We start from the raw sequence: 25,140 nt of genomic DNA, 5'->3' as shown, positions 1-25,140 counted from the left end.
CCCCCATTCACTTACTTTTTAATATCAGTATATCTTGTCCCCTCCATCTGTCACTCTTTCTCAGATATATATATATATTTATCTTCCTGCCTATCTATCCTCCATGTTTCTCCCCTCTCATCCAGCCCTCATTTCAGTTTAAACTGCTTTTTTTCCTATCCTCTCCTTTCTCTTCCTTGCACTCTTTCTCTTAAACTAATTTCCCTCCCTTTTAGATAGAGGCGCCGATCCTTGGTAGAAGTCAGATAACACGTAATTCTATTTATATCTTATTGTATTATATTGTTCTAGGGAAAGATGCTTGACAACATTTTTCCTGCTTCCATTCATGCCAATAAAGCTGTTTTTGATTTGATTTGAGAGAGACAGAAGGAGAAAGCGATGCAGAGAGAGAAGAGAGATCCTCACTAGTCAGTTCTGACAAGACTCTGTGGACTCAGTGGTCCATGTCGGACTGAAGTGTCAACTCCAGTTGTACGTCCAAGCATATCATTAAGAAAACGTCTTTTGTTGCAGTCAGTCACTGCTGTCTTTTGAAAGGGCTGTGCGTTTTTGCACACATCAGCTCTTTCTCTGTTCACAGACAAAAAAAGGCATTTTTTAAAACAAGAGTGTTGTAAACATGCTGTTAGACACTCACACACCGTGGCCTGTTTCCATCCTGACTGACTGCAAAAACTGATACTACAACAAGGGTGACAGGAGAGCTTGTGTTACGAATCCGTTGTAATGCCAGAGGTTGCATCACAAACTGAACTGAAGCGCAGCAGCCGCACCGTGTAACTGTCTGACACACTGTGTGAATTATTTTCCCATCTTAATACTAAAATCACAGCAGATTCTAACGTAAGAGCCGATTCTGATGTAACCGTTGAATAACAGCCAATAGGGGAAGGGAGATTCCAGCATAATTCAAACAAACCAAGGTGGATGTGATATATACCGTACTACTATTCACTGAGTCACAGTGCAATGCAGTAGCACCACCTGTTGGTCGAGATCTACACAGTAAAGGAAACTGGATGTGTACTTCAGTTATACAATCCAACAGAACAGTTTCTTCTCTCTGATTTCAGGTTATTGAACATGTAAAGTAACCAAGAGGGGGAGAAAAAAGAGGCTCTTAACATCCTGTGGATTTTATTGTGGATGTTGATATTAGCAGTCACTCATTATACAGCACCTTATAATCGCTTCCCCCATGTTTGAGCACTATTTTTTTTCTCTCGTATTACTTCCAATATGTATTTACATTATTTTGATTTCCTGATTGCTCTCTGCATTGATTTATTCTCATGTTTTGTGATGTGTTTATTTCCTTTCTCTTATTAATTTGGACCTCGGGATCCACGATTGTGAAATCCAGTTCCCATGTGTACCTGCGTTTCAGTGGTTCGGGACTCCAGCAAGGGGTCGCTAAAAGATTTGAGGGGTCGCTAGATGATTAACTAAAGAGGAAAACGTATTAATGCAACACAAAGTCATGTTGTTGTTTTTAAAGTTTTCTTTTAATCTTTGATTTGCAGACTTGTTAATTAGTAAAATAATCTTAATTAAACACGCTGATATCACCCATTTAGACCCACACAAACATGCACTGATATAGTGGCAAAGAAGATTTTACTTTGAAGTTTTCCCAATTTTGTTTTTAATGAAATTGTCCCCCCCTCCCCCATTTCCCTTTACCTCTCTCTTCCATCTTCCCCAACCCTCCCACCTCTCTGTTTTTGTTTCACCCTCCAGATTTAATAAAATACAGAACACGAAGAACACGATGAAGAAGGATGGTATCAGCTCTCTGACCTACAGAGTGATTCAGTTCAAGAGGTACCCTCTGTACACAAATATCTCTGTGGAGATCGGCAAACCACCACCCCGGCCTTTTAAGGGCTAGAGAGAGAGAGAGGGAGGGAGAGAGAGGAAGATGAGGGGGTCAACTCACCTTGACTGGAAGGAAAAAATAATAAGAAGAAGAGAGCTTATAAGAATGAAACAAAGAGGGAACACATATCCTGGAAAGATACGGGAGTGTAAGAGAGAGGAAAAAGTCAAAAGCACACACTGGTCTCTTTCTCCCTCTTTACCCCTCTCTTTGTTTTTGTTTTTAGATTTCAGCCATTTCTTTAACCAGGACTCAGGCTCTTTCCTCCTACAACTTTTTCAAGCAGCCAATGGCTTCACACCTCCTACCTTTACCAATCAGTGACTTCAGAATCAAAGAGTGGACCAAAAGCTCAAATATCAGTGGCTGACCAAAAGGGTTGGTGTCAAACTTGACTGAAAGCTGAAACTTGGGAGTCTTTCCATTAATAATCATTTGTAGACTGGAGGTGATTCAATGGCATATCGACGGAGGGTATTGATGGGAGCTATTGTTGGATGATTTCATTTGAAACTTTGGAACGTTTTCATGGCCTGTCCTGAAAATACTGGAGAGCATCGAGTTGGATTTCTTGGAATATTTGACCCAGGTCATATAGAGAAAAAGAAAAAATGGGCTTTTTACGTGGATACAGAGACAGAAATACCTGCTGGTTTCCACCTGATGGACAACAACCTTACAAATGCCATCAAAAATTTTACTTTCCAAGCATTCACAGTGATGGTCAAGATAATGGAGATTTCCATTAGTTGTAACTGTAACATTAACTAAATATGGTGACATGTAGTGATGGTCGATGGAATTTCATCTGATGGATTACATTTCAAAGAAATCAGCCGGCTCACAGACGATTGAACATTGACTTTTTTGTCAGGGAGTCACCTGTTTGGATCTACTTACTCAATCAAATCCTCCGGTATCAATTAATGAATGTGTATTGTGCCTGCATCTACCGCAGGAGACTCAAAAACAGTGCTGGGACACGCTGATAAAACATGTTCGTCAGCAGCAACAAACTCCTGAGAACTCTCTTTTCGTTCTCTTTTTTTATATATATAAACTAAAACTTTGGAAACGTACTTAGTGGAGTGACGGAAAGGTTTCGCAAAAGTAAACATATTGAAGAGATGAAAAGTTTTCTCCTGTGCTGAATGCGGCGTGGTGGAACTACTTTGGGAACACATTTGAAATCAAATCGAGGAACTGAAGACAACAAGGCAAATATATACTGAGTCAGTCATGATTGTAACCCCATGTGACAGATATTGGAGATTAGGTTCCTGGAAACTTGTTTTTTTCCACCCCACTTGAACAAGGTTTTATTTTGGTAATCTGTGCTTTAAAGGTACATTTGTGTCTGGACAAGATGTAAATGGCCTTGAGGTACAATAATATTCCTTAAAGTACAGATTTGATTTAGTAGAAATATGTATTTCTCATTAGAAAATTGGAAGTTCACCATATTATAACATATGGGGCACAACTGGGGTTTAACATCAGAAATGAGCTGTCAAGATAAAGTCATGAATTATGTTTTACAGGGAAAAGCATTGTGGATACAAAAGCTCTTGTAACTTTTACACTGGCTCTACAGACAGCACTAGGAGAAAAGTAATGAATTTTGGAGGTCATTTTTATTCTACAATGTAACCTGGGAGTCTGATTTTTTTTTAAAGTATCACAATTCATTAAAACTCAGTTGAAACTGTTACTATGCCATTCTCTCTCTCTCTCTCTCTGCTATCTTTTTCTTTCAATCTTTGAGAGAAAGGCCATCATATCCGGAAAGAGGAAATTATGAGGTGATCTTCTCTTGGTGGAAATTGTGAATTTTAATGCAGTAATGAGAAGTTATCGTTTGAGCGGTTTGATTGACATCTCTATTGCAGCTTCAGTTTTTTTTCATCATCTGCTGTCAATTCTGTTGGGAAATTTTCATTTTAAAACTTTTTTTTTGTCCCATATGTGTTTCATAACTTTCCCTGTGTGAAAAAGGAACAAACACAATATTTGATTGGGATTTCCTACATCAGAATATTGAAGCCTTTGACTGTTGTATGCTTTGATACATCACTCTTCTTCCTTCCATTTTTCCTACTGTTGATGCCGTTACTTTTTAAGCCTAAACACCAAACTGATGCCTTCAGAAGTTATGTATACTAAGGGGCAGGAAAGGTTATTTTTCATTTAAAGGTAATTTTTGTGTGTAAAATTAATCGATTAAGATGTGTGTTTTAAGATAGGTAATATAAAAGTCGAGATCACGACAAAACCTATACAGAATATTTCCAGACAGACGATTTGTGTGCAGTGCTGTAACTGTTTGAGTTTTGTATCATTCTGAACAATACAGGGCTTTTATTTTGGTGAAAATTGTGTATAGTTGGTCTCCTCTTTGGTCAGCCTTGAGGCAAAAATGCTCCCATCTGTTTGGCTCTCCGTTATCTTCGCCTCAAGCCTGTTGGGAGGTATGATTGCTCCACACACACACATGCATTCACGCTGTCTTCCCTTTTTTCTTTGCATTATCTCCTCTTTCATTGCCTTTTCTTTCTTACTCTGCCAGTCCAGGCTGTGTGTGTCAATGGCACTCTGTTGTGCTTTGTGGTGGGCCCACTTCAGGCACAGCTGTGTCTCACAAGAGTGCTTCTTCTTTCAATAGATATCGACAAGGCCTCTCTTTGTGTCTCTGAATCTGTGCCACTCACTGTATCTTTATTTTTCTATTTATTCTCTCCCTCTCAGCACACATCCCCATCTGTGACTATGTCTGTCTCTCGCCTTTTATCATTCTCTCCTCCGCTTTATCTGACTTTCTTTTCCTTTCTACCCGTCTTCTTTTTCCTTATTATGATGCTTCAGAGTGCAGAGCTCTCCTGGTGAGTTTCAGTCTCTTCGGTGGGCACACTACATGTGGAGAGGTCAATATAATATCTTCTCTATACTGTTTACAGTTTATCCTGTGCAATAGCAGAGATATGTTCACATATTCCCCATATCCTGCTTTAAAGTCATTGTTTTAAAGTGGGACGAGCTGTTGGTTTCAGTTCAGTTTGTAATGCAGTCATGCTTATCTTTCATCTGTTACCTCTAATTCATCTGTTTTTCCCATTCTTAGTGTTAAAGGGGAACTTCAGCAATTTAATGTTTTACTTTAATAAAGTTGGGTGTCTTTTGAGGGATAGATAAAACCAAGAATGGTCAAAATTGAAGCAGCAGAGGCTAATATATCCTGACTTAAGTTCCTAGTATGGGTCATGACACAAAAACCCAGAATCCTACATTTCCCACAATGCACCTTGATAGTGTCTTTCACAACATTGCAAACTTGGCCTGCAAGTAAAAGTCACATACATTTTTCCCATAGACAATATTACGTGACTCACAGTTGAAGCAATTTTACAGCTTTGATTGGCATTTAACTCCCATGGTCAAATCATCAGTACAGAAGATTAACAACTAGAACTCCCAAGGTGCATTTAGGCAAAAAAACATTCAATGACATATCTTAAACATCTGCACAATCTGCAGGCTAAGTAACTTTGATTTTGATTTGAAATTTGCCAACTAAGGCAACATGTCTTGTTCACACACTCAACAACGAAGCGTTTTGAATTTGCTCTGACAGCAAGAGCAGCTGAGGCTCATGAGTACTGTAGTTTTTTTCAGAGCCGTCCTCCAGACTGCAAACAAACATGATTTTGTTGAAATAATTAAAACTTGTTGTTATAACATAAACCTGTAGGATCATTACATTATCCAGGAGAGTCCTTGTGTTACTGTAAATTAGCTAGCATACTTCTAAAAGCTCCCTCCAGAGCCACAGAAGACAATTATACAGCTATTCTTAAAGGTTGAGTCACTCCTCATGACCAATAAACTACACTTCATGCATAAAATCTGTAGATTGACCCTTTATAATTGTAGCTTTATCAAGGGTACTCTGACTAATTACAGGCAACTCTTTATGAGGTCAGTTACATAAAAAAAAGTACAAGCTGAGGAGTGACTGGACAAAATGGAGGATATAGCAAGAGAGGCATGACCCCAGTGTGTATAAACAGTAACTTGGGATATAGATGTAAAGATCAGCAGCAGAAACTTCAGCAAAAATAGTATTTGAAACGTTTCCTTTACTTGAGAGAACAACCGTGAGGAGTGCTTGATGTTTCTTATTGGGCTTTTGAAGCTGTTCCAGTTGTCAAGCAAACCTCATGTGGTTAAGTATTTGAAACGTTTTCTTTTAAATACGTTTTTTGCTCGTCTGCTGCAGAGAACTAACAGGACTTTTAGGCCTGTTGGGCATTTTTAAACATTTACTGTATCTCTAGTTATGTTTTTTTTTGTACATTGAATGTTGAAAATGTTATATCTTATATAGAATGCATTATGTCATATCAAACCTACTTTTTCTATACAATCAATAAATCTGATGGTTAAAGATTATATGTTGTTGTCACTTGTTTTGTATGTGTTGCTGTGATTGTTTTTTCTCTCACAGGGTTACTGAAAAAGTCAGTCAAACTCTGGTGGCTGAATAGAAACTTCATAATATTTTTTTTTTATCTGCAGACTGAGATAATCCCGGAGATATTTAATGTAATATCGGCAGGTTTTGGCAACCCTGTGTCCTGTTGCCGTGACAACCCACATAAACCTGTTACTGTTGTTTCTGTGTGGTCCCAGTGAGTTGGTGGACTAAAATGCTGTACCGCCTCGTGGATTACATTTGGCTTGACTTCTGCAGTCTTTCATTTTATCTTTTCTGTCCTTCCTGCCACCCTCCCAAACATATAAACATATCTTTAATGCTACAAAGTATAGGTGTCGCTTTGTCTCTATTCTACTTTCTGCTTCTTTTATTGTTTTGCAGGGAGCACTAGTGCCAAACTGTCAGCAGAAAAGCTCTGCAGGGAAATCAGGATGGCATCCAAGAGCCAAACTGTTCAGACTTGTTGACACAGAAACAGAAAGTGAGAGATATTTAAAAGAAAGATGGTTTAATTTGAAATATTTTACAAGATGTTTTTGTAGAGCTTGTCTATATTACCAGCATGACATGATTTGTGGGAGCGATTCATATAATTTCCCTTTTATTTTAGGCAGTATATTGAAACTCCACTTAAAGTAATAGTTTTTTGCTTTTTTGCCGAGAATTAGATTAATTAGATGATAAGATTGACACCACTACTATGCCTGTACAGTAAATATAAGGCTACAGCCAGCAGCTAGCTAACTTAGCTTAGCATAAAGATTGTAAATGCAGAAAAAGCTAGCTTGACTCTGACCTCTGAAGTTCACTTTATGATTATGTTGTATCCTGTTTGTTTAAGCCGTATTTAAACCAAAGTGTAAAAAGCCACTTGGGGTTTTTTGTACAGATGGAATAAACAAGATATAGTGTTTATAAGTGAGCTTTAGAGGTGCTTGTTGGTGGGTTTTGTTACTTTTGAACAGGGTCAGGCTAGCTGTTCAAAGTCTTTATGCTAAGCTAAGCTAACCAGCTGCTAGCTATAGGTTCATATTTACCAAACAGGCATGACAGTGGTATCAATCTTCTCAGCTAACTCTGCAATAAAATGTCAAACAATTCCTTTAACCCCGTTTCTTTCTGCTCATTCAGGAGTTAAGATGATAGCTATGTAAGAGCATTGTTGAGATCTTATTTAGTCTCATTCTTAGACAATGTTGTAAATACAGTAAGAGTGTATTCATTCATAAAGATAAAATAAGATTTAAAACGGGATCATAACCCTAAAAGTTAAAATTCAACCCAAAACCTTGCATAAAGAAGCTTTTCAGGGAGAATTAAGGCTGTGAAACCTGTCAGTTTTAATGATATACATCATGTAGCTAGCAGCTTGGGAGTCTTAAATACGCAGTAAATGAAACGCCATTATAGGGCCCAACACCGTACATAGGCAACAAGATTATTTTTGGTTTCCATTCAAAGGTCCCTCATTAAAGTGGTAGATAATGACACATAAAGGTAGGAAGAATAAAATGACACTTCACGCTGCATTTCATCACACACTGAAGATCACTCTGTAGGAGGTAAATAACAACAGCACGCTTTGATAATAGTGGAAATTACAAGGAGGGCTGTTTCTATGAAAGGATACACATTCTTTCTCGTGGAAAATTAATAAAGCAGTAAATTACAGATTGTTTTTCCTGCTCTACAGTGTACATGAAGAAATAGCTTTCCATTAAATGAAACCCTGTCTTCACAAATCGCTACATCATCTACAACTACTGTACAGTCATATGTTTGGCCATAGTCTCACACATTGTATTTCAATTAGCGTAGAAGTTGAATTGCAGAATTTATAGAATTGTTACAAATTGTTAATTGCTTTGCTCAGCCATTTCCTAGTCTAAATAGCATCACAGCTGTGAATACATATGGGTGCTGCATCAAACTAAGACAGGTAATTTACAATTTCTCAACATCCAATAATGTTATTGGCTTTGTTATTGTTGTTTGCTGTGGGCAGGCAGATAAAATAAAATTAAAAAGGTTGAATATCTGGAGTGAGTGAGCAACCTTTCAAGGGTCAAGTTTGTTTTTTTCTAGTTCTTGTCAGATTTGTTTAATTATGGATTTTTACATAAATGTTCTGCCCAAGGGTGTTTATGGATCTCTAAATCAAACATCACTGCAGTCCATCTTACTAAATACAGATAGTTTTAACCCTATTTTCACTGTTTTCATTGGTTTTCAAGGACTGCAATTCATCTTCTCAGCTGGCAGGATACAAGTCCTATCTGTTCTTTACATATAGCCAAATTAACCTAGTAGGGGCCACAGAGTTAAAATTGGGGCCAGTACTGCTCCTCCACTAACCAGTCCACATGTACTGCGTATATGCCAACCAGTACTTCTATGCTGGAGTACAGTAACACTACCTGGCCACTAGGTTTCTGTATCTCAGTTAATTTGTGGTAATTTCAATAAACACAACTTTATTCGGGAATATGCACCATAGAAGCACAATCAACTAAAAATAATGAAGTTCTCCTAGATATTGCTCAGAGCTCATCCACACAACAGGATCACATTTTATCTAACATAGATAATAATGCAAGGCCTGTCTTTGTCGATATTGTACTTTAGAAAATGTCTTCACAAATTTGCAGTTAGTCAATTTGCCAAACCCCCTGGCATGCAGTGAACCCGAAGCTCTGTGAATCCACCTTGCATTTCGGCTTTGTGTGTAATATGCAGCTAAGGCCTGATAATGGGGCAGCCGTGTCCACCAAAGTGACAGATTCAGTGGGTCTCATCAGAATTGCAGAATTCTTGAATTAAAAAAAGTCCTTGTGTGGCAGCTGATCTGCTCTGATGGCTTTTGGTGTTTTCAAAATAATTTCTTTGGTTCTCGTTCAGCTCTGTTCCAGAAAAACTTGAATTTATGAGGTTGCAGATGATCCTTTACGTCTTGCTATACCACTGACATGTTCAGTTGCACAGGAGGGTTCAGCCTGTTCTTAGAGATAGGATGTGTATTGATTAATTCACTGGTTTTCTGCTGAAAGTAAATCAGTTTTTCTGGGTGGTTGGTTGTTCGGGCGTGCAGTTTTTGAGACGGGAACAGGTGGCGAGACGGTTTCCCTCCCAGTATCCGGCATCCTGGCCATCGTGACAGCGACACTTGGTGCAGGAGTCGACCCAGATGGGCTCTCCTGAGGGAATCACCTGACTGCGTGACGCATTAACGTAGCAGTTAGGACCTGGAGGGAGGTGAGCAAGAGAGGTAAGTGTAACTGCAGCTGTCAAGTGGACAGTGTTGTGTGTACACACTAATCCCTGCATGCAAATTACAACTACATTTAACAGTGGTGCATAAATCTCCTGCTGCATCTCTGAGAGGAGTTTTACTTATTTTAAACTTTCTCTTTTTTTTGCTACTGTCAACTTACCGTCCTTGCATTCAGGGCAGCATTTCCCAGGATGGTAGACGGGGTTGACACATGGTGGAGGGGCACAATCTGCAACTAGACAGCGGGCGATGCCATCACTGTCACAAGTGCACTGCTCACATTCTGACGGCTGGGAAACACACACACACACACATACACATATAAACAAATAGCATGACACTCAACATGGATCACAATTTCACCAGCACCTCTCACCAATCCCTCCTTCTGCCAACTCAAAAGGGGGCGCCATTTACCTCCAATTCCCTGCTGCACACTCAAGTTATATACCAACATTTTTGGAAGGAAATACAGTGAAGAAGATGTAAATAGGCTTATCCTTAAAGGTTATAATACAAACTTAGGCAAACTGTGTCATGGGTATATATTTAATTTTAAAAATATGCTTGTGCATAGCCACATATTTTAATGAACAGTAGTTGAAGAACAGGGTCAAACCTGCATGAAACAGACCAAGAAACCTGAGGTTTACACATAAACAGTGTTGAGCTGCTGCTCACCTTTCTATTTATGATACCTGTGTGATAAACACTTTACAATCTGGCTTCACTGCACACTATGAAAAGCTCACCTTTCTGAAAACAAAATGTCATTTTGTCCTCTGTGTCTGGGGTATTCATAGTGTCTATGTCTTTCTTTGATAGAATTTGTGGTATTATTTTAAATTTTTTAACAAAATTTAGAGAAAAGTCAGAAAAGAACAGGGTTTTCTTGAGCCCTGACCACCAAGATGGGAACCACTACTATATGTACTGCGTTGAATCTGGTGGATATCAAGTCTATATTCTGATTCCATATGAGAAAAGTAATTTAAAACATTTAAGGCCCTATAATAACAATAATATCTGTAGGGTCATTCATACATGCTCGAAGCCATCACTGACCATCCCCATCTTTGCAAGTTACCATGAAAGCTTACCTGGAAGTTCTGCCCCAGTTCGTACACCACTCCTCGGTACTCACACCCGATCTTCTCGCACCTGGGGCAGCAGTCGGTGGGATAGTGGCTGACATGGATGCACGCAGCCGGGAGAGCGGTGCACTCGGTGCGGGAACAGGCGGAGCCCTCGGTGGTGCATTCACACTGGGTGCAGTGATCAGAGTCCAAAAAATACCATTCCCCAACGAAGTATATGCTGCCGTTTGCCTCGCAGGTGCTTTCATGCTGTCCGGCGACTGAGAAGCCAAACCCGGCCTGTGCGCAAAGCAGTAGTGCCAAAACGGCTGTGCGTATTCTGCGCACCAAGGAAAAGCGCTCACTGCAAACCATGATTGATTCACCTTGTCCCAAAACAAAAAGGTTAACAGGTAAGTAAGTGGGCTGCAAGCATCCACTGTAGTCCGGCTGGGATTTAGTAGACAGGTTATGCCAAGTTTACACAAATGTTTAGGTTGTTACATTGTTACTGAGCGCAAAAAAACCCTGGCATTACTTTCTTCCACAGCGGTCTGCTGGGGCTGCACCACTCTTCTGCACAGAGCCCGGAAGGAGGTGGAGGTTGGGGGGCATAAAGAGGGAAAGTTATATCCACACACACACACACACACACACACACACACACCAGTCTCAGCTGAAGTCTGTCCCTCCCCCCAGTTTAACATCTTATTAGTCCAGACTTTTACAAGAACACAGGTGGTCTCGTGTGTAATTACTCCAACGCATAGAATAAGTATTCAGCCTCATTTGTTACATTAAATAATGTTGCACTACATGCTTTATTTAAGGTTAATTTTAATAAAATAACAGTATGAAGCTTGTATCAGATGAGATAAACGGCCCATCTCTGGAGAAACCTACCGTTGACGGTTCCCGACGATCTCGCGAGATCTCCTCTTAGCAACTGGAACGTTTGCCCTGGATACCGCAGCCTATAGGTGAGCGTTTGTTTCTCCGCAACAGCACCGTGAACGCAAATTTTATAAACGTCTGTAGTGTTTACACAAGCATAGTGTTACCGGTCAGCGTTTGTAATATGTTTTATGAACACCTTTGTGTTAATGTGTGATTGTTATATTTCCACAGCTGCTCATGTAGTTCGCTGATTGGTTAGCTGAAGTTAACCGTGCTACACTTAAACCAGCTGACGTTAACTTCTGCTTTCTACTAACTTTATGTCATTCTCAGTATTGTAGACAAAGTTGATTAAGTTAAGAGCTTCTGGTTCTGGTGGATGAACAACAACTAGTCAGGTCCTTTACCTAACAATAAAAGTAGCTATAGAACAGTCAAAGTAGTCATATTGCAAGAAAATGCACCGTAACATACAGTATATTGGATTAATTATTACTGATGCAAATGGATGTGAAATCCGTACAGGTTGGGTGTGTTTTGAATTGAGCTGCAATAATTAGTTGATTATTTTTAGAAGCATAAATGCCCAAAAATGTGGTGGATCCAGGTTCAGATGTGAGGATATAACATGAAAATACTCAAAGGGACACCCTAAGTTCCTAACAAAATTCAGCCTCTCTCAGTTATGGTGTATGTTGTTTTTGTTTCCTTTCCCCCACAGATTGCCATTCGTATGCAGTCTCCAGATGCAAACCACCTCTGGTTCCCCAGCCAGTCTCTGTGGAGCCTGATCGCTGAACATGTCACTGGGTCAGAGCTGCAAAAGATCCGTACAGCGCTGGGCAACTCCCTGGTTGACATGTACGCAGATATACACTCTGAGGTAGGAAGAAGGTTGTTACGACTGCAAAACTTCTTATTCTTTCTGTCAAAATATTGCTGCATACTTTGCTTTTTAGTTTCTTTTCAGATTCAGCCAACTTGTTTCATCATTCATGGTTTTTTCACACTCGTTGAAAGAATTGAGAGACTGCGTCTGGTAGGATCTGACAAGAATACCATCACACCATCTACAAGAATTTCCTTTTGAGCTTGGTTTCAGGGTGAATCGGAAAATGTGCACAGCTAAGCATTCCTGCCCAAACAATTTATGATGGGTGTTGGGTTGTGTTCGTAGGTTATTTTGGCTGCAAACACTCATTATTACAATTCCCGGGCTCCCTAATAAAAGTGAAATGTGGGTTAACTGGCACTGTGCTGCAGTGAAGTCCAAATGTGAGCCAGACAGACATCAATATTTACTCAAGGCCAGCTAAACTCTCGGCCCCAAAGCCCCTCGCGTAGAAAACGCTCACCTCTGGCAAAAAAGACCTCATCCAAGAAAGACTTGCTGGGTCGATGATAAACATTCACAGCTAAGGTTACGTTTAATTTGAAATATTTAAAGCGAGTCATTTGTGTGGCTTGCATAGCTTGATATGACGCTGACATGCAGCAAATATTTACTGTGTTAGAAACAAATCTAGGGCTGCAACTCTCGATTAAAATGACAAAAAAAAGAGCTCCAAGAGCCCAAAGTCTCACCATCAAATGTCTTTTATTTTGTTGACTGACTGATTGATTAATCAACTAATAATTGCAGCTTTAAATTAAACCCACAGGACATTACAGTGCATTGACAACAGCTCAGTGGTTGTCCGTAAAAGCTAAGTGTGAAGAAGTGCCGCCTCGTCTACTGAGAAAAAATTCCTTTCAAGCTGAATTACATAAGAGAGGTCATGCCATGTGCACTTAAGACCAAGTCTGTCGCTGTAGATTTCACACAGACACAAAGAATCTCTCTCATCAGCACTTTCTGTAGGGCATAAAAATCTCTGTATTTTGCTGTTTTCTCTCTCAAATAGTGTCACATTCTTTGCTTTTCTACTCTTATACCTTCTGCCATCTTCTTTTGTTTGTTCAGTATCGAAATCTCTCCATCTGTAGATGTTATCAGCCTGCGTTGAGCCAAATGCCAGTCGCTGTCTGCAGAAAAACACATGGACAGTCTGTCTCGGCTCTGCAGTCGCCATTCAGACAGTCAGAAAAAAAAAAACGTGTAAAAACGCTTATACATTCATTTCAATTAAATTGTCAAATTGAATGTCTTTTGACATCACAAAACCAGCATTTAAACCACTTTTTAAAGAAGCATTAAACCTAGAATCAAACCAGAATGATGCAGAGTAATTCACCTCATACACAGACACGCCCCCGTCTGCACACACACATACACAGAAAGAGGCCCAGTAAGCTTAGTGAGTCAGGGGGTCGGTATAACAGGGTTAAAGAGGCTAATCCTCAACTGTTGATAAGACCGTTAGCGACACATATTCTTTGGCTAGACTGTGTGTGTGTGTGTGTGTGTAGAGAAATAGACGTGTACGTGTATGCATGTGTGTACTGTACCGTGTGTGTGGCTTTAAGTATTGCTCAGATGTTTTTTTTTTCACCTACAGTTCGGTGTATGCAGTGGCTGGGCGTAAAGCCCTCAGACGGAAAGAAAGACTTAGGCGGAGAGAGCTTTGAGAAATTTCCAGAGAGAAAACAAAACAAAGCACAAGAGCGCCTTATTTAACTCTCAAGACTAGTGCATGCAGGTTTCCTTCAGTTATTACTTTTACTGCAGGATCACTTCCTTTTCTCTTTTTTTCCCTCCTGTCTGTATCTGCTTATCTCCATGTCTTTGTCCTCTATTTTTTCTCTCCTCTGTCCCTGTCTGTTTCTCTTGCAGCCATGTAATGAATTCCATCCCTCAGTGAGCCACTGTGAAAAGTAATAGTTGATCTGCAGGCGACTCCTCCATTCCTCAATACCGCCGTTCCTCCCTCCATCAAGGTCTCCATTGTCTCGGGCGGTTGGATCAGAGGGAACATTAGCCTCTCTTTTCAAGTCTCTCTACAAGGCTGATCTCTCTGTACCTCCCTCTACACTCTCACTCCTTCTCTCTACTCTGAATGAAAATGAGCCCTTTAGTTAAATGTAGTCTAAAACGCGATTTAAATAATTCAACATAATGGCTCCTAGTAGGTCTTTTAACTGACAGCTTTCAACAACGCTTCCCCTTAAAATAGCTCCTGCATGAGATCAACAGTCTCAAAGCAGAGGGAGAGGGGGGAAAAAAGATCCAGGAACAACTTGTTAGCCAGTGAGCCATGATTCCTGTAACATAAACGCCTCAACACCCAAAGACAGACAGAGGAAGTCAGTGTGAGTGAAAGGGGCTGTGTGTGTGTTGTGTGCGTGTTGTGCGTGTGTGTGTGTGTGTGCGTGAGTCCAGCATACTGTGTTAATACCAGTATGCGAATGGACACACATGCAAAGACCAGAAGTGGTGTGTTTAGTATTCTCCAGTGGATTCGTTTGAAGTGAAGTCTTTGACTGCAACATGACAGAAATGATTGGCAGGCAACAGGTGTGGAGGTGTTAATGATATCCAGACCTCACTGAGACACATTATGCACGCAAGCATTCACACACTCCTCTCTTTTTTTTTTTTAACCCACAATGATTTTTTTTCTTTGGTTGTTACTTTGTGGTTTAAAAGTGGTGATTTTTCAGACGAGGTTTGTGTACAGATGCAGAAAACAAGCTGCTGAATGTACAGGTACACCTATGGTCCTGGGCGCTTTAGCCCTTCTACCGGCTCATAGAGGAAGTCATGCATAGAAAACTGACTTTTTCCTTTGTGATCTGCAGTGATAATCCTAGCAAAATTAGAAAAAAGACTAAAAAAGCGGCCTGTTCCTGCAACAGACAGGGCTCTTTGTCTAATGACATAACCAAGCTTAAATCCATCATGCTCAGTCTGTGCTACATGTTCATCTCCTTTAGTTGAAAGCAAGATATGGAACTAAAAGAAAGCCCTGTGTATGAGACATAAGTAAAGCTCACTGTTTTCATATTTTCATCAAAAATATTTTGGCAGAAAGAAAGTCGCGCCCAGATTTTCTGTCCCTGTGCACCCAGAGGTTGTATTGCTTCCTGTTCCAAGAAGACAACGGTCAGTGTTTACAGCATTTTACTGTAAACACAGTCTGCCAAGGACAGCCCTGAAAATGTTTTCACTAATAGAAAGTGAAGGAAAAAAATCCAGATAGATTGCACCATAGTCCGTTAAAGTAAGTTCTAAGATAAACGCTTTTAAATTCACACTTCACACAGATACAGAGCCAGGATTCCTTTACAGTAGGTAATTTGGTCAACAATGCCTCTTAGTAACAGGTGCCACATTTAAAAGGAATCCTGCACCGGTACACGGTCAGGCACAGTGTAATTGCTTTTTCACAAATATTTTGGTCTCACCAAAACACATCCTATCAATCATCCTCACTCAGGGAGCCTGTCAGGGGGAGACGCTGGATGACGGATGTCTGGATCACTGCTTGTAACATATTGCAAGTGGACTGTCCAGAGTGATTCACTAAATCATATTGTGTTTTGAAAATGTTTTTCTCTATCCGTATCATCACTTGGTGCAGGATCATGAGCTGTCAGCTGGGAATGTGTCACCTGGACTGACAGAGAGTGCCTGCATATCATGTCTTATAAATATCCTGTTGCTATGATACATTATTGTATGTTTAACCCCCCCGGTTGTCTTCACCATAATCATGACGTTGGCAGGCGGAGACGTGGTACAAGATGTGGCAGGAGAGCCAGCAAAGGCTCCCACGTCAGCAGGGCTCCCCTCTGGCTGACCCCCCTGCAGTCAAAGAGCTGGTGAGAGCCGAGGTCAAGATGTTACTGCAGACCCTCAGAGAGAGAGCCAGCATAGGGGGGAGGTAGGTGTAAGATCTCACACACAATAAATCCACTCTACATTATTAGCGAATATAAGGTTGTGTTTTCTTACCTTTCGATGGAACAAAAACGTACTGGTCATAAATTATAATTAATAAATTGGGTATTTGATGTTATTTACCGTCAAATACAAATGCAAAATGGTGGAAACTACAAGGGTACCTGAAGACAAACCCTTCACTTTATTTACGAATGTGCATAATTCCAGATTAAGCTAGAACAATTACTGATCGTTTATTTCTTACATACCTGCTGCATTTGTTTCTACAGTGATGTTTGAGTTGACTGTTCTGTTTTGCCATCGACAACAGTGTTACAATTGATATTAATGAAAGTGAAAAATAAATTGATGATCCTTTGATGATTCCTTGGCCCATACCTACTCACCCAGCTGCGCTCCTTAGAAAACTTTACTTTCACACACAATTTGTCCGTCAGTCAACTCTCAGTCATTAGTTGAACTTAATGAAATTGCATTTTTGAACCAAGCCCCCAGGAAATTACCTTTTTCAACGTGCTGTTTGAATTAAGATTCAGATTAAATATTTGACAGCTACAGGCTCGATAGTGCAGTTTAGTTCCAGATGTTTACACAGTCGACATTTGCGTGTTTTATTTCTCTGAAATTCAATAAATTCCATCTTTTCTAGCGAGAAATCTTTTTCCCTGGTCGGTGGTCTAAATTATGCACAACCCTCTGGCTTTTTCACAAGCCAAGAGACGGTAGTAGGTTAAGACCCTGCTCTCACACTCCCTGCGTCATTTTTTCCCCTAACAAAGAGTGCCATAAAATACTATATTGTGTTCCCTCGGCACTTACAAATGGGATGGAGAGCAGAGGAACAAAGGTTTTTGGTTAGAGATGTTGCAAACTGCTATGGGAATTGTGGAACAATAGGACAATTATAGGACGGAGACTTCCATGCATTCCTCTCCAACAAACACCAGCCTAGATTTTACAGACTCAGTCACTGCTAGCTTTATTGGATTAAAGATGTGTTTTATGTTTTAATACTCATTTAAATTGTTTGTGTGCAAAAACACAGAGTAAAACTGACCTCATTCAGTTGTCAAGTGCTCGCAGGCAGAACGCAATGAAGTTTGGTACTGTATCTTTAGGGGGTTATAAGTTCCTCAAGAAGTGGTAATACTTCCTAATTACTGTTTAGTTTTTAATTTCTGCAGCTCATCGTACTGAATCGTAACTCAGCTCAGAGAGGAGCTTGTAGCAATTGGCAATTTAATGACATGTATTAAAATACTCCGAAGACGTGTCATAAAAACTGTTGGCGGGATAATATCGGTTAGTAAAAGTGCTCTACATCCTTACATTTTGATACATAAACTGGGCTGTTAAACTGTAATGTGTTTGCGAGGATGTTGGTGTGAGTGTGTGAAAGAGCTGGTAACTATCCCAGCAACTAGCTCGCTGCTGCCAGGAATGTCGCCCCACGTCACCTCGTAGGTTTTGCTGAGGCCTTTTAGTAAAAGCACAAAATAAGATGGATTGTTTTCAGTTTTTGTGACAAACCTTTTATTGCCTGTCAATTTGTCGCCGTCCTTTTTATTGTGATTTTCTTTTGTGTCCATGTGTGTGTTGTCATTAAACTATAAGCCACAGGCAACTCTTTAGTGGGTTTTAGGGCGTTTTGTTTTGTTTTTGTGTGCACTTATTTTGTATTCCATTATCCCCAGCCCTCTGTTTGGATTCACTGCACAAACAGATTTGTGCCATGTTGACCGATTCTGTAGAATAAACATTCATTTTTACCAAAATTACAAATTTAGTGCATTTGTGGATGCCGCATTTGATCCATTTCATCCCCATTCTAAAACATACAACATTAACACTCAACAACCATGTTTACCATCTTAGTTTAGTTTTCTGGCAATCTTTTCAACAAAACCACAAATGAACCTCATGGTGGTGCTAGAAGAAAAGTCAGAGGATCTCCAAAGTCATGAAGATTGAATATCTGTTCAGAACTTTATGGAAATCCATTCAAAGGTTGTTGAGATATTTCAGTTTGAACCAAAGTAATGGACTGACAGACACTGCTGTCCCTGGAGCCACAACGCTATAGCATGGCTACAACTCTGTTGCAGCATTGTTGCGGGTGTTTTGAATTCAAATTCATTTAAGACTTCCCACAGTGTAGTCCCCACATCTAAGACAGTTCATGCATCAGAAGAAATGGAAAGAATATAATGTAACACTGATATGACAACAGACCAGTTGGGTGGGGTTTATTTTGAAGTAATCTAACAGGGGTTTTTTTTTAAGTCAGGATGACATTAAGGCCCGATGTTTAAGCTAACAATCCACCATCCAAAAGGCTGCAGGTCTGATGCCCACAACCCACAACAGCACTGTGTCTTACTAAAGTGTCACTGAGCACGTCACAAACTGAAACCACAGTTGCTCGCACATCACAAGTCACTCTTGTAAAGTGCTTCGGCCGTGATGTGGCCCAGTTCAGTGGGAGAAACGTATCCCATTGTTATTGGCTGCGTAGGAACACTACCAAAAAAAAGTATTGGTGCCACACACGCTGTGCCAACACAAACCGCTTTGTCGCTTTGAAGCTGGCTGTGGTATACTTGTTGACTTTGATGCATGGTACTGTGTGTTTGTTTGTGTGCGTCTGTGTGTACGTGTGTGTTTCGGGCCTTTGATCGTTCAATTAGGCAAAGTCCCAAGTGTATATCAGCTGAATGGCTTTCAGGAGTAAACTGAGCACACTTCCCCGTAATAACACTTCCTCTTAATAATGCTCCACAACCCTCTGTTCGTCAGTTTAGTTCAATTTAATATGCTTTGTTGGCGTGGAAATTGAGAAATTATTACCAAAACATCTTAATGGCGGCCAGCATGTTTCTTTCTCTCTCTCGTACTCTCTCCCGAACATCATTAGTGTGTATGTCTGTATGTGTATTGACCTAATTTACTAGTCATGTTAGCCAAGAACACTTTCCTGTATTTGTAGCAAAGGCCCAACTAACTAATTTGCTTAAAGCCACATCAACAGAAGGGGGATAAAAATAGCTCCCATCCCCATGCAAGATTTTTGTATGAGGGTGTGTTGGTGGGTGTGTACCTTGTAAAAGTCAACTGATTTATCTTATTGGCTTCCTCCTGTGTGGTCCTGACACACACACACACACACACACACGCCTCCATGTCATTGTTTGAGTGGTCAGAGAAGATGCATTTCCCCTTATGTAGCGACTATAAGATTAAGCAGAACTGACCAGGTCACCCCACCAACAGCTGCCTTCACCATCTGCTTGTTTCTTTTTCTCCCGGGGTTCATTCAGAAAATACAAAGTTGCTGCTTATCTTTTTCTTCCTGAGATCAGTTTTTTTTCAGATAGACATTGTAAATATTAAATGAGTCCAGCTCTGATACTAAGGTTCTAGTAAATTCACATTTTGTATAGCCTTTATGAAATTAAAACCACCACCAGATCAACCTGCAGAAAGCAATAATGTGACTTCTGTTGAGGCTCTCATTAATTCAATCAAATAATCATTCAAACTATATTTATATAGCATTTTTCATACAGGTTAGTGTAATTTAAATGCTTTACAAGCGACTGAGTAAAAATATAAACAGTAGAACTATTGTAGACTTGTGTACAAAAAAATTGAAATGATAAGCCAATAAAATATTTCAAAACAAGAATATAATGAAAAATGGTTATAAAACATTACAATCGAGAGCCAAACTGAAGAGGTAGCTTTTAAGTTTAAACATCTGAGCACTTATAGCTGCACTGAGTCTATGTGAGTCTATGTATACTCTTTCAGCATTGCTGAAAACTCATTCATACAAACACTGAAAGAGCTGCAGATACAGTAAGCGGACTTGTGTAAAGATTTTCTTTGTCTGTGCTGTTGTTGCTATAGAGATGGCGAGGAATTTGTGTTTTGGTACAAACCTGAGACGGTGGACTACGCTCTGGGTCACCTTGACAGCTGTTACAGAAGCACCAACCCTGAAGATACTGGCAATGAAAGCAGGTAAGTTAACACCGCTAAAACAGAACTTGAATATTTTACTGGAATGACATAATTCATAACACATTTGTCCTCTCCTTTCTTACTTTTTCCATTTCCTCCTGCTTCAGACCGAACTCTCGCTGTTCAGGCCAGTCCAGTGCTGAGGATGAGATTGAGGCAGTGAGAGACAAGCTGAATGTCACTGACATTAATGAAGTGGTGGACCGCCTCAAGTGAGTTACACAGAGCAGTGTTTCCCATCCTTTTTTGCTTGTGATGACAGCCAGACCGATTAATATTCATGACCAAATAATATATTGATGATTTAGGAGCTAAATTCAATCTTGGTTCCCTTTCGGATTTGTGTTTTTAAAGAACTGTGACCAAAACACGTGTCAGTACTCCCTGGTGGACAAACTATGTGATGGAGACACTGTTTCTTAATTACCTCAAACAAGTTTGGTAGTTCTGTATTGCAGTTATTTTTTGACTTATCAGCCGACGTATACACTCATAATGATATAATAATCATTATCATCATAATTTCTTTCCTCTAGAGGTCTAATTATTCAGTTTTTCATAAGAAAAGGGAAAAAAGATAACATAACATTATGCAAGATATTTATATTTTTTCTTTCCTATTTCTTTAATCACCCTAAAATTTTTCTTGGGACCCACTGGGTGGTCTCGGCCCCGCAGGTTGGCAACCAGAAGCATAGAGGAGCAACAGAATATGCACTGTAAACCAATAGAGTTAAACGATAGATTACACTGGTACAATATAAAAAATAAAAAACATTAAAGCCATTTATTTATGGTACACTATATAGATCATTGAAATAATAAATGACAGTTCATGTGTGCTCTGTATGTCTGTGAGTTCCTCAGAGGCCTCTCCTTTTCCTCTTTTTTTTCTTAATTTCCCCTCAATTCTCCTCGCCGGCTTCTGTCGTTACCCTGCCTCCATCACACTCCATCCCTTCTTTTCCTTCCTCCATCCCTCACTTTGAGGCCCACGGGGCAATACAGTCACTGGGGCTACCTTGGAAGAGAGCCCCCCTTCTCTCTTTCTCCACTTCTCTTTCTCTCCCTCTCTTCCCCATTTCCTGACTCAACCCAGAACAAAAGGCGCCATTGTCAGAAAATGGATCCCAGAGCAGGCAGAAGTTTCTTTTTCATTTGAAAGAAGTCTTCTATGGTTATGTAACCAGAGAAGGAGAAAGTGTGGAGGGGTGGGGAGAGAGAGAGGGAGGGAAAAGAAAAATGGGACACCGTATCCTCAGTAGCTTTATGAAAACTGCAGAGGATAAACTCTAAGCAGACACCAAGTGTACCTATTCTGTTGTCACTGCCTCAGTTGTGTGGTGGGTTTCATTATCAGTCTGCCACTGTGTGCTTACATAGTGGATACTTCTCACAGATTTAACCACTACACGATACACGAACATTTAATATTTAGCAAATTTCATATGCTACCGTTCAAATTGATCATACTCATAAAATTAGGACATTCATCATTAAATATTTGGATGCATTTTCACTGCATTTAAGAAAGCAAACCACAGCCATTTTTAAAAGCTTTTAACTGGGGTTTGTCTGTGGATGCGTGTTGTGACTGTCAAATGCATAGTTTCCACTTTGACCTAGATTTAAGCTTTTGGCTCAATATTTTTTCTTTTATAAAAAACAACTGGAGTACTGATGATAAACATACTGACTGTCTGTCTCTCTAGATCTGTCCTAAAGGAGGAATGTGAAGCGTTGAACAGGCTGGTAAAGAATTTAAAGGTAAGAAGAACAGGATGGAAAACGGCCAACTACCAAATGGATCTTTAATCTTCTTTGTTTTTAAGCTGCCAGTGCAATAGTGATCCAAATCCTACAATTATTTATGGGAAACCAGGCCAAAACCAAAATATTGATTTGCTGTATTGATGCAGCTCAGAACAGCTTTGACAATAACAACTCATACAGTATAACCTTGTAGGCATCCTGAATTATGATGCCATGCTGTATATGAATAGCCTATTTATATTACAGTATAGGGACAGTATGATTTTCCTTCTGGCATAATTTAACTTACCTCTTAAACCCGGATTTGCCGTTAAATTTCATTACATATATAAAAAAGCACACAATAGCACAATACAATATGTTATTTTGCTTGTTCGAGTGTTCATTGTAGCTGCACTGTTACTCCAAAAGGAAATATTCTAGATAACCTCTAAACCCAGCCTGACTTATTAGATCTCTATGAAATTTTACTGGAATGTAATTTAAAAATTTATGCTTAAAACTAAGTTTATCATGACAACATGAGTTCCAGTTGTTCGGTGTACTTTGTACAATTTATACATAATTATAAAACTGTCCACAAAAACGCAGATTATTTCCATTAAAAATAGACACTGAGTTTTCCAAAACAAATCACTTTGTTTACCTAAAGTTTTAAAAGAAAAGTTTGGACGCCCTCGGGTAGACCTGCTAATTCTCCGTTGGCACTGAAACGCGGCCACGGTTCCCATTTACACACACAAACACAAACTCACACGTGCACACAGGAAACCTGCGAGGGCTCAGTCTAAGCTAGTTCTTTTTTCCATCTGTCTGGCCAAGAGCTTTGCCGTGCTGAGTAAGATCAATCTCCTTCCAATCACTGAAATTACTACATACATACAGAGACATTTATACACACACAAACACACACAATCACGCACTAACAAAGAAACACACATACATGCCTACAGTCTGGATACACTGTCATGCTTGCCTGGCATTGTGAAAGAACCAGAGAGTTAGTTAGAGGCCAGATGTAGGACTTCTCTGCAGACCAGATGTGAAAGTTATCTTTCTGTAGCCTCTGTGTGTGTGTGTGTGTGTGTGTGTGTCTGGTTGGAAATGTTACATCGCCAGTTTGTCTGGAAACATGACAAAGTAAAAAAAATGTGAAGACTCCATATAGAGGAAATATAAGGAGCAATAAGTCTCTAAAAGTCTCTGTTTGAACCAAAAGTGAATATAGTGTGTGACCATACACTGTCATTGTACCTGCTTCATGAACACCTACTTATTCAAATAGTAGTAGTGACGTAAGGATCCCGTTAAGATAACAGCACAGGTACTGAGGAAAACCATCAGATATAGGAACGTTTCCTGACCCATGGGTGTGTTTTTCCAGACTTAAAGACCTGAGGGTGTGTAGCTAATTGTAAAGAGACTTTTCTTGGTCGTCATTTACCTTAAAGGCACGTCTTTCTCAAAAGGATCCTGCAGTATAGAAGAAATGTGGCACTCTCTCTGCAAAGACATTGTCTCCTCAAGCGAACGGTTGCTGTCTAATGTGTGGGATGCAGGTGGGATGAAGCCGTGGCTCCGGTGGCCCCGTGCTCTCATGGCGTGAACTTATTGTGCACTCCCTTTATTTGCTGCATTGTAAAGCATCATTGCCTCAGGAATATACTATAGAGCAGAATTAATAGAGGAAACTAGTGAAATAGTGATAGTGAAACTGCACTAACTACTGAAAGCTATGGTTTCTATCTACTGAACAAAGCTTCAATAAGACAAAAACTCCATTTGTAGTTTCATATACTGAAAAAAATATCTACAGTACTGTTTCAGTCAGACACTAATCGCCTGCTTCAGATCCCCAGTACGTAAATGTGTTTGAGAAAAGGAATTTGAATTCTCATCCAAATTGTACCCGGAGTGACATTGCTAAGAAGGAAAGCAAGTCAGCTTTCCAACTCAAATCACTTTTTTTTTTTAGATCATGATTGTTAACATCTGTTTCATAATTAGCTATGTTTTCTGCAGTTTTTGTTGCTGGCAATCGAGTAGAAAATGGGAGGAAAATATGTTAAATGTCAAGCGCTGTCTTGTATCAGTGTTAACCACTAAGCTGCACTTTAGATACTATAAGTGTCCTGCTGTAGGTCTGTCATGACTTTCTTATCACCATCACGTTTGATGCAGCTGAGATTGCTATTGTTTTACCGTTATACCCCGGAGTTCAATTATATATTTTTACCTGTTAAATTGAGCTAAATCTGGCATTTAGAGCCTAGATACAGTGTGATCAAATTGCCTTTTTGTGTGCATCCTGTAGCAGCCAATCCTGAGTTGGTCCTAAACACAACGGTAATGACCCATTTTCTCTTAGCAGGAGGTAAGCTGTGGGTGTGGAGTTTCTCACTGGAGTCAGCGGGGATGGTATGGTTGTGGTGGTCTGATGTTGGTCGAGGTGATGGATGAGAATACTATTACTTCATACACAAGATAAACATGCGGTCAAAATCTAACTCAAACCTTAAACCTCCCACCAGAAAACCAGAATCAATGGTCAGAGCATGACCTGCGTGCACTGACCCTACTGAATAAAACAACTGTCATATTCTGGTCAAACTTGTGTGAGCAGCTCACGAAACCAGTTTATAGATTTTCTATCAGAAGGGATTGTGCTCATAGAACAGCAAGATCAAGCTCGTATAGAGCAGAACCATCACATAAGATGATGTGAAGATGGTTGGTTTCAGCTGGATTTTATAGAGATTCATGTAGGATATTGTCAGTAACATACAAGCTTTCCTAAAATATATGAGCAAGTCAGCGCCACGGTAATAGGTTCAAACCCCACATGGACCACAAAGCCTATTTTTGGAGTGTGTGTGTGTGTGT

The 25,140-nt window shown here is 39.8% G+C and overlaps 3 protein-coding genes across 3 annotated transcripts in view; 2 read left to right on the top strand and 1 right to left on the bottom strand.

Moving 5' to 3' along the window:
* b4galt2 (UDP-Gal:betaGlcNAc beta 1,4- galactosyltransferase, polypeptide 2) overlaps positions 1 to 6,283 on the top strand; it is a gene marked incomplete in the record, with an annotated part of 149,192 nt that extends 142,909 nt beyond the window's left edge. The window contains 1 exon segment of the mRNA XM_035671515.1: positions 1,744 to 6,283. Within this exon segment, the coding sequence (XP_035527408.1) occupies positions 1,744 to 1,894 (151 nt within the window).
* A 603-nt stretch (positions 6,284 to 6,886) lies between these two features.
* Positions 6,887 to 11,362, bottom strand: zgc:113531 (uncharacterized protein LOC541359 homolog). Its single transcript, XM_035669992.1, has 3 exons — positions 10,746 to 11,362; positions 9,806 to 9,935; positions 6,887 to 9,616 (listed from the first exon to the last, which is right to left on the bottom strand). The coding sequence occupies exons 1-3, from the start codon at positions 11,094 to 11,096 to the stop codon at positions 9,426 to 9,428; spliced, it is 672 nt and encodes a 223-aa protein (XP_035525885.1). The 5' UTR covers positions 11,097 to 11,362; the 3' UTR covers positions 6,887 to 9,425.
* Positions 11,363 to 12,200: 838 nt separating this feature from the next.
* Positions 12,201 to 25,140, top strand: part of ccdc24 (coiled-coil domain containing 24) — a 15,548-nt gene continuing 2,608 nt past the window's right edge. Inside the window, exons 1-6 of the mRNA XM_035670397.1 lie at positions 12,201 to 12,233; positions 12,340 to 12,501; positions 16,284 to 16,441; positions 20,371 to 20,484; positions 20,592 to 20,696; positions 22,197 to 22,251. Coding sequence (XP_035526290.1) covers positions 12,201 to 12,233; positions 12,340 to 12,501; positions 16,284 to 16,441; positions 20,371 to 20,484; positions 20,592 to 20,696; positions 22,197 to 22,251 — 627 coding nt within the window. The remainder of the gene's footprint in view (positions 12,234 to 12,339; positions 12,502 to 16,283; positions 16,442 to 20,370; positions 20,485 to 20,591; positions 20,697 to 22,196; positions 22,252 to 25,140) is intronic.

The sequence above is a fragment of the Morone saxatilis genome, unplaced genomic scaffold (assembly GCF_004916995.1).
Source record: "Morone saxatilis isolate NCDOM2014 unplaced genomic scaffold, NCSU_SB_2.0 Contig23, whole genome shotgun sequence".
Classification (NCBI taxonomy): domain Eukaryota; kingdom Metazoa; phylum Chordata; class Actinopteri; family Moronidae; genus Morone; species Morone saxatilis.
The sequence above is the reverse complement of the archived record's forward strand: the minus strand, read 5'-3'. Positions and strand labels throughout refer to the sequence as shown.

Bases quoted from the DNA above. Each gene is read 5' to 3' on its own strand.
- zgc:113531 (XM_035669992.1), bottom strand. From the start codon at position 11,096: ATGGTTTGCAGTGAGCGCTTTTCCTTGGTGCGCAGAATACGCACAGCC. The intron at 9,936-10,745 runs GTAAGCTTTCAT...TGTGTTTCCCAG, and splicing joins AACTGGGGCAGAACTTCCAG to CCGTCAGAATGTGAGCAGTG. The intron at 9,617-9,805 runs GTAAGTTGACAG...ACCTCCCTCCAG, and splicing joins CTGCCCTGAATGCAAGGACG to GTCCTAACTGCTACGTTAAT.